This window comes from Cryptosporidium hominis (genome assembly GCF_000006425.1).
Source record: "Cryptosporidium hominis TU502 chromosome 2 CHRO012003, whole genome shotgun sequence".
Lineage (NCBI taxonomy): Eukaryota > Apicomplexa > Conoidasida > Eucoccidiorida > Cryptosporidiidae > Cryptosporidium > Cryptosporidium hominis.
The window spans coordinates 1-9273 of NW_667346.1; the positions used below are offsets into that span (position 1 = coordinate 1).

General features: G+C 29.2%; 1 protein-coding gene across 1 annotated transcript; it reads left to right on the forward strand.

The window, feature by feature from the left end:
* Window positions 1-2099: 2099 nt before the first annotated feature.
* On the forward strand, window positions 2100-6962 carry Chro.20017 (hypothetical protein). The annotated part of the gene is made up of 1 exon (XM_661946.1): window positions 2100-6962. One exon carries the CDS (start codon window positions 2100-2102, stop codon window positions 6960-6962), a length of 4863 nt encoding a protein of 1620 aa, XP_667038.1.
* The last annotated feature ends 2311 nt before the right edge of the window (window positions 6963-9273 follow it).

Here is a 9273-nt window from a genome sequence, read left to right on the forward strand (position 1 = left end):
GTACAATAAAACATTCATTCATGAAGATGTATATGAAATTCACAACGATGTTTCTTCTTTATATCATGATAATCATCAGCTCTCCTCAAGAACAGTATTAAAACAAATCAACCAATCAAAACAGGTCCGATTTAATAGCTCTCCTCCTGAAGTTTTTGAGTATGAGGCATTAGATCCCGAAAACTTCTTATATGACAACAATTATCATGAAATAAACTTTAATGTTAAAGGCCAAGGAATTTCAGGTAATGATTCTTATGATTTCTTTGAAATAGAAGATCGATCTGGAGTTTATGAGAATGAAACATCTACGAATGGAAAAAATTTATTAACTTTACCAATTCCTAATAGAAGAGAACTATTCGAACTCGAAAATTATCCAAGTGACTTGAATCAAAATAACTTACAAACATTAGGATCACTTAGAGTTGAAGATATTCTTTCAATTGACGGAAAATTTATCCAAAAAACAACATTATCCGATACAAATTATGATACGAATAGTTCAAATGCAGATCCTGTGTTTTCAGAACATGTTGATAAATGGATCAATCTTAAGGATATTAAGCTTGAAATTGACAAAATTTCCATTAATAAAGAACCCAGTAATAGTTTTAACGATATTATTGCTTCCAAGAATCATCCGACAAATAATGACCAATTGAATAATCCTGACTTCGTTGATTTGCAATCTACAACAGAATCTTTGAGTTTTCTATAATTGATTTTTATCTATTACAAATTTCCTTCCTAATATACCCTATACTTTCTTTCTTTAACACCAGACTCATCCCAACCATCATTTTTATTTTAATTTATAACTTTTTATTTTTTTCCAAATCAACATTCTAATGCCTTTTACTACTATCACTAAGAAATACTAGTATAAATATTAACTTCACAAAAGGAAAAAAAGCGAAGAGTGAGTAATTTAGACGAGTTAAATAATTAATTAAAGGAATGGAAACATTCGTTATTTTCTCGTTCCTCTCTCTTTTCCTTCCCCAATCTATTTTATTTTATTCTTCAATATGATCTGACTCAAGTCCACATGCATAAATTCTGAAATATAGGCGCCAATAAAAGTTATTACATGCTTTGGCGGTAACATATATTGTTAAAAAAATGAATAATTAAATGTGCACTATGAAAGAAAATTTATGTAAAAATAGTTTAATTTAATTAATTTGAATAGGTTTATTTTAATTTATTTCTAGAATTGTAGATGAATATTTGGGTAGCTATGTTAGGTAAATAATTGGGTTANAATGTGAAGGATTCGAAATTTAGAGTTTACTAATCATAAGTATTCAGACTTTTTTTTCCTCTTATTAGAAAAATATTCTTGATTAAATTTTATACCCCATCTAAAAAAAAAAGAAAATAAAAGTACTTCATAAATACAGCAAAATAACATTAATGTTTCTTTCATATAATAAACATTAAAAGTTCAATTATACATGAACTGATATCAAATTTCAAAATTATAAAGTAATCATATTAATAATTCGTTTAATATTTATTCCATTATTTTAACAAATCTTTTTAGTATTTATACAAATACATATTATTTTATTAAAATGATATTCATATTTTTGTCCTCTAAAAAAAATAATTAAATTAATAGAATATATTCTTTAAAAAACTTCCTACTCCTTTAAGTATCTGATCTATTAATCATTATATTATTCCTAGTAAATTTCTGACAATAGGTCTAAAGTAGACGGCGCGCGTAGATACCCAGATAGTGGAAAAGCGTATTAGGTCAATAATTTTGGCGGGCATTGCTTCGAAATTATTTAGCTAGTAGAAAAAAGTTATTAAAGTATTTGGTTGAAAAAGCTCAAGAGGATCAACTAGTCTCTTAATATGCTTAGCCAATAGAAGCTATCAAAAGACACTGTTTAGAGCTAAAATGACATGCTAATTTAATCATAGATTTTTATCTTTATTTAATTAGAAGTTGTTTTAGATTGAATACTTGTCAAAATACAACAAATTAATAAACATCACAATTATCAAATAAAATAATGAATATTCAATAAAGAACAAAAGAATTGAAGTTTTGATTGAAATTTAATTTATTTTGAAATATTGATATGAAATTCAATAAAAAAAATATTGAATTTGCTGGGGGTAATACCCTATGGAGTAAGCTATTTTTTACTTGGTTATCACCTTGGATGTCTAAGTTCTTAGGACCAGGAGTTAACACTGATGATCTCCCTCGTCTACCTGCAAATGATGACATTCCAATATGGACTAATTATTTAGAAAAAGCTGTCAATCAAGAAGAAAGAATCAGTAAACTTAAAGGAAAAAGTTTAAGAATATATAAGCCTTTAATTAAGGTTTTTTGGCTTCAATGCCTTATGGTTCTACTCTTGAAAGTCTTTTTTGATGTTTTACAAACATTAGCTACATTATCTTTAAGAAGTTTTGTTTCAAGCTTAGAACCTGATTCTTCAAATAAAAATAATTTTGATAATAACAAAAATAACTACTATATGGGAAGTGTATTTATTATACTTACATTACTCAAGATACTTGTGGAAACTCAATATAGTTATTGGTGTGGAAGAGTTAGCTTGAGAATACAAGCTTCATTAATTTCTATGACTTTTAGAAGAGTTGTCCATTGGAAGACTTCTGCAATATCATTTGAAGAATCTGCTATTGGAAAGTCTGCACGAAAATCCATTATTCTACGCCATGCAGAGTCTAGAGGAATCCAAGATAGTGAGGCTGTTATATCATCAAATGTATTTAATCTTATCGTTGTTGATACATTAGCTGTTGAAGGATTCCTTATTAATGCAATTGAATGCTTTATTTTCCCTTTCAGACTTATTATTGCATATTTTGTACTCAAAGATTCTCTTGGATCCTCTACAACCATAGTTGGAATCTTTACATTAATTGTATTCTTAGTCATATCATTTACATGCCAAATTATTGCATCAACTTATAAAGCGCCTTTCATGTCAGCTAGAGATAAACGTATTGATAGATGCCATGAAGTTCTTAGTGAAGTCAGAACTTTACAAATGATGGGGTATCAAAATATTGCTACTGATAGAGTCATGAAATGTAGACAAGTTGAAATGAAAGCTAACAAAATTCGTAATACATTATCTTTAATTGGTAATTGGATTGGATATCAAATGTCTGGAATTGCTCAACTTGTTCTATTCTTACTTGCAGTATATAAAGGAATTCAATACTCTAGGGAACATAATGTCCCTCTCGTTATTCCAGCCTCTGTTGGAGTTACTACTCTAAAAGTATTGTTCTCCTTACTTGGTCCTTGCAGAAATTTATCCATGTATTCTTTTGCCACTATTGAAGCACTTATTTCATTCAATAGATTCCAATCATTCCTTAGATCTAGACCTCTTGATCTCAGACATTGTGATTCACACTCCATTACATCCAACAATTTCCATGATCTTTCACCTAATATAAAAACCCCTACTCCTATTGAACATGCATGCATGCATAATTCTGGCGCCAATTCTCTTGATGATACCAGAAATATTGCAAATTCTAGGCTAATTACTGATGATAGAGAAAATACAAGTTCTCCTGATTCTACAAGACTTTTCTCCCTTAGATATCAAACCTTATCATCTATCTCTGATAAAGAAGCTCCAGAAGATTCTATTATTGGGCATTTTGATCATCATACAAATTCAAATATCTATTCAAGATATACTACTAGCAATAAAGGTAATCATCTAGCCAATCTAAAAGGTGTAACCAGTAGGGATGTTGTTGTTATGAGAAATTCATCATATACTTGGAATAAAGAAACACGTAAAAGAAATAAGTATAATAATGATACAGCTAATGAACATACTCATCTACTTAATCGAAATTATGAGTTCAGTACAACTTCTGCTTCAAATAACTCTGATACAAGATTTAAATTGAAGAATATTAACTTATCATTATCTCTTGGGGAAACTATTATTGTTGTTGGATCACCAGGAAGTGGAAAAACTTCTCTAATGAATGCTGTATTAGATGAAATTGTTCAAGAAAGTGGCTTAACTTATGTTCAACCAAGAGAAACTAAAAGTCCTATAGCTTATGCATCTCAGATACCTTGGATTCCTAATGGAAGTATCAAAAATATCATTCTATTTGGTAGACCTCTTAATCAGCTTAAATATGATGTTATATTAGATTGTTGTCAGCTTAATCAAGATTTTAAATCCTGGCAAGATGGAGACTTAAGAATTGTTGATGAAGGAGGTTGTTCATTAAGTGGAGGACAAAGAGCTAGGATTTGTTTAGCTAGAGCTTTATATTCTCTTCCTGATTATTTATTTTATAATCAAGAATCTTCTCCTTTATCAGAACCTATAATAGTATCTGAAAGCTCATCTTACAATAATAGTAATCTATCAATCTCCAGCTTACCTTCTTCTCAAGATTCTATTTTATATCTACTTGATGATATTTTTGTAAGCTTGGATCCTGGAGTTAGTAAAACAATCTTTAAAAAATTATTTGGTAAAAATGGATTATTAAGAAAAGTTGCTACTATATTATCTATTGATCATACAATTCTATCATTCTTAATGAGTACTAGTAAACTACTTAAGGATTTCAATCCAAAGATTCTTGTTTTAGATGATGGCTCTCCTCAATTCTTTGGAACGTACCAATCATATCTTTCAGATTGGAGATGTATAAATTTGGATATTACTAATAAAGATAATGTACCTCATTCTGAGGAGTTTAGTAATGATGATGATTTTTCTTATAATAATAATAATAAATATGACACTACAACGAATAATAATACAATGTATCTATCTATGAATCCTTCAACTAAATGTGAGACTTTAAGAAAGGTTATGGAAAAAGAGGGAAGAGTTACTGGTATGGTTTCAAAGAAGACTTATTATTGGTACTTTTCAAAGCTTAAATGGAGTTGGACTATAGCATTACTTATATTATGTTATTCAAAAACTATGTTTGATAAAGGTACCGATTACTATATGGGTTCATATACTTCAAGAGCTCCTCTTACTGATGTTGATAAGTCCATTTTTGAGGGTAAAAAGTTTGCATTAATTTATATTATTTTAGCACTAATACAATTAGCAGTGAGCTCAATGGTTTTTATTGGAGAAGCAATTTGTGGTATTAAAGCAGCCATAGAAATCCATGATAATTTATTGGTTGATGTTTTAAATGCTCCATTAAACTTTTTTGATTCTAACCCTGTTGGTAGAGTTCTTAGTAGATTCAGTACAGATCTACTTATGGTAGATAATATCCCAATAATGAAGATTGCTACGGTTTTAGTTGGAGCAATGAATGTTTTATTTCAATGTATTGTAGTAGTATCAGCAGAACCTTCAGTAGTATTTCTTTTTCCAATGATTGGATTGGGTATTTATTATGCAGTTGCAAGATATTTTTCAAGATCTTCCCGTGAACTTCAGAGAATGTGCCTTGTATTATATTCGCCATTATGTGGAGTATTTTCTGAAGCAATGAGTGGAGGACCAATAATTAGGGCTTTTCGTGCTCAAGATCATTATATGTTACAGGGTACCGAGATTATTGATATGGTTCAAAGAGCTAAATTTATGCAACTATGTTCAAAAGAATGGTCTTCTTTAAGAACTCAACTTTTAACTTTTCCATTAACAGCAATGTCTTCAAACTTTTTCACCGCTTTAATTTCTGATTTCTTTTATAGTCCATCAGATACTTTATTAGAAAATCAGACATCCAATATGAATACAAGATTAGGATCAGGCCCAGGAGCTGGTATTGTTGGTATAGCATTATATTACTCAGAATCAATTGCTTCAAATATTGGTATGACAATAACATCATATGTAAATATGGAGAAAGAGATGATTTCTGTGGAGAGGTTACATCAATATTATGAGATTTTGAATAAGGAGAAGATTTATAATTTACCATTTTCTTCTCCATGTAAGGTTGAAGATATAGAAAAACAAGAGAAGAATATAGAAAATATAAGAAGTGGTGTAAAGATCATTGATTTAGAGGTTAGATATAGACGTCCGAATAGTAATCCAGCAGATAATCCTGATGAGATTTACTTCCCTCCAGCAATTAATAAGATGAATGCTTGTACTGGTCCAAACGAACATATTGGAGTAATAGGCAGAACAGGTAGTGGTAAATCAACATTTTTACAAGCAATTTTAGGTTTAGTTCCAATAACTAGTGGCAGAGTATTTTTAGATAATATTCCAATCGATCAAATGAGTAATGAAGATAGAAATAAATTGATAGGTATTCTTCCTCAGGTACCTTTAATTCTGAAGGGTTGGACAGTTCGCAACTTTTTAGATCCATACCAGAAATTTTCAAAGGATGATATTTGGGATGCTCTTAATTTATGTGGTTTATCAAGTTTAATTAGGTCGTTACCAGGTGGAAAGATGCTTGATGCTGTAATAGTACCTGATAATAGTTCAGGTTCTACATATAATAGTAATAATAATAATAATAATATTTCAGAGAATTCAAGCAAGACAGAACAAAAATCAAAGATGACTGACTGTATAAATTCAAGTCATTCTGAGACTCCAGACGATGAGAGATATTTATCAGATTCTCAATTAAGATATTTATCATTAGCAAGATTAGTTTTGAATGCAAAGAACTACAGATTAATTCTAGTTGATGAGCCCCCACCTGATGTATTTCAAGAAGATACTATTGATTATGTACCTATACATCAATTATTAAGACAGTATTTCCCTCACTGTACAGTTTTTGTAGTTGCTCATCATGCAGCATCTTTACAAAATTGTAAAAAAGTATGGGTACTGGGAAAAGGAAGGATATTATTCGAGACTGATTTGAATTCAAATTTTTCTCAGGATCAAATGTTACAGCTTTTTCAAACTGCAGAAACTGAATGTGTGGAGTTTGAAGCAAGTAAAAATACTGAACAAAAGTGATATTGAAGATTTGCTTAATCAAAACTAATGTAATAGTACTGATTTAATATATTATTGTTATTGAACATATTGATCCTTATTGTTAATATATGAGAAAATATTGAGATAGACAAATCTTCATTTTTGTCCTATATATAGTTGGTTTTATAATTATATTTTCACACCTAAATTTCTTTATTTTTTTTTTTTTGTTTTTCTCCCAATACCAGCATTTTTAATGAGGGTACCGGAATTTGGCGCCTTTTTTGCAGAGTTATAGTCAAAGATTAACGTAAAAAAAAAAAGAAAAAAATCCAAAAGAAAAAAAAAAAGCGGAAAAAGTTAAAATTGCGTATGAACTAAGTAATATAAGGTTGATTGATACAAATAGAAAATCGATACTATACACAGGAATTTTTCTTATCTATGTAATAGCAGAAAAGCATAAATTTGCATCTATTATTTGCGAAGAAGAGAATCTAGAGGATTTGCAAGATTTGGGGTGGAAATAAAAACTAAATTATTGAACAATTTATCAGAACGTCTTGATAGATGTTTAAAAGTTTTATTCTTTCTATAATGTGGAATTTATTTATTTAGTTTAATGAAGAAGATAATACTCACACAGTTAAATATGAAAGAATCTTCATGTTTAGAAGAGGCAAAGTATTGTAATAATGGATTTTTTAATAAAACAAAAAAAATATTTCAAAAGATTTCATTCTTTTGGGTAACTCCATATTTTTGTGAAAGGATACTTTTTAAAAAGAAGACAATTTTAGAATTAGAAGGAGAATATCTGGATGAGTATGTAAATGAATCATATATTAATACTGAGAGTTTATTGAATAATGGCGTGATAAACTCAGAAAATCTGTTAAGGAGAATTATTGAAGCAAAATGGCAAGCAATTTTAGGAGTAACTTTATTAAAGATAGGAAATGTTTTGATATCATTTATATTTTCAAGTTATTTAACCAGTTTTATGAAATCTGAGACTCCTAGAGAGAATGCAAGTTTTGGAGTGAAAGCAATAATGATATATTTGGCCCGCCTTATATTTGAATCTCAAAATAGATTTCATAGTGGGAAATTAGCTTTTGGTATTGAAGCTTTTCTATTGAGGTTATCTTATTCAAGATTGTTTTATTCATATAATAGTGAGAAGTGGAGAATAAAAGATGAGAAAGGTTTAAAGGGTACTGAGAGATTAAAGAATGCAAGTTCTTCGAATATAATGAATATAGTTTTGGCAGATTGTTCAAGTTTTCCAAATTTAATAACATCAACTTTAGATTTATTAATATTTCCAATAAGATTTCTTTTAACTTGGATTTTATTAAAAGAACATGTAGGATCAGTGGCAACAAGTGCTGTATTAACATTTTTAATAGTTTTCTCATTGGGTTTTTTTCTTCAGATTATTGGTTCGTTATTTAAAGCTCCTTTTATGAGGTATCGTGATATAAGAATTTCAAAAACTCATGAAATGCTTAGACAGATTACTCAAATATGGTTGCTTGGACAAGAAACTAAGATTAAGAATCAGATTTTTGAGATTAGAAGAATGGAGACATTTTATAATAGATTAAGATTAATACTAATTCAAATCGGTACCTTTTTGGATTATCATGTACAAGCAATTTCTCAATTGGTTCTTTTTATATCTTATATATCAAAAGTGATAAATGACTATTCAAAATTTGAGAATAAATCTTTAAAGAGTCTTGGCCCAACAGGAGTTACAGTATTAAACATATTTTTCACAGTTTCTTCCATTAGAGGACTTCCTTCTAATATGATAGAGGGATTTATTTCCTTTAAAAGATTTCAAGAGTTCTTAAAGAACACTGAGATTGATGAAAAGTGGTTTAAGGCTGAATTTAAGAACTTGAAGAACAAGAAAGAATGCGACAAGGACGTTATTCTTGATTTTAAAGGATCGAGATTTATTGAACTAAACAAGGTATCGAATGAATCCATAGCTAATAATGACAAAAAGGAGGAGGAAGACAAAAATGAGCAAGATAAAAGCGATGAGGACAAAAACGAGAATACAAAACTGTTAGCAGATGAGGTAGACTTGAGATCAGTTATTGCTGATGATCATTTTAAGGATTTATCAGTGCAAATTAAAAAAGGAGAAAAGGTTTTTGTGATTGGAGAATCAGGATCTGGAAAAACTACATTCATTCAAAAAATACTATTAAATGAAAATCTTCTTTTGAATAATATGAATGAACATGAATATGGGCATTTTTACTATAACTATTATCTTTTAAATAATCTACCAATAGGATACGTTTCACAAATACCATGGATACCTTCTGGT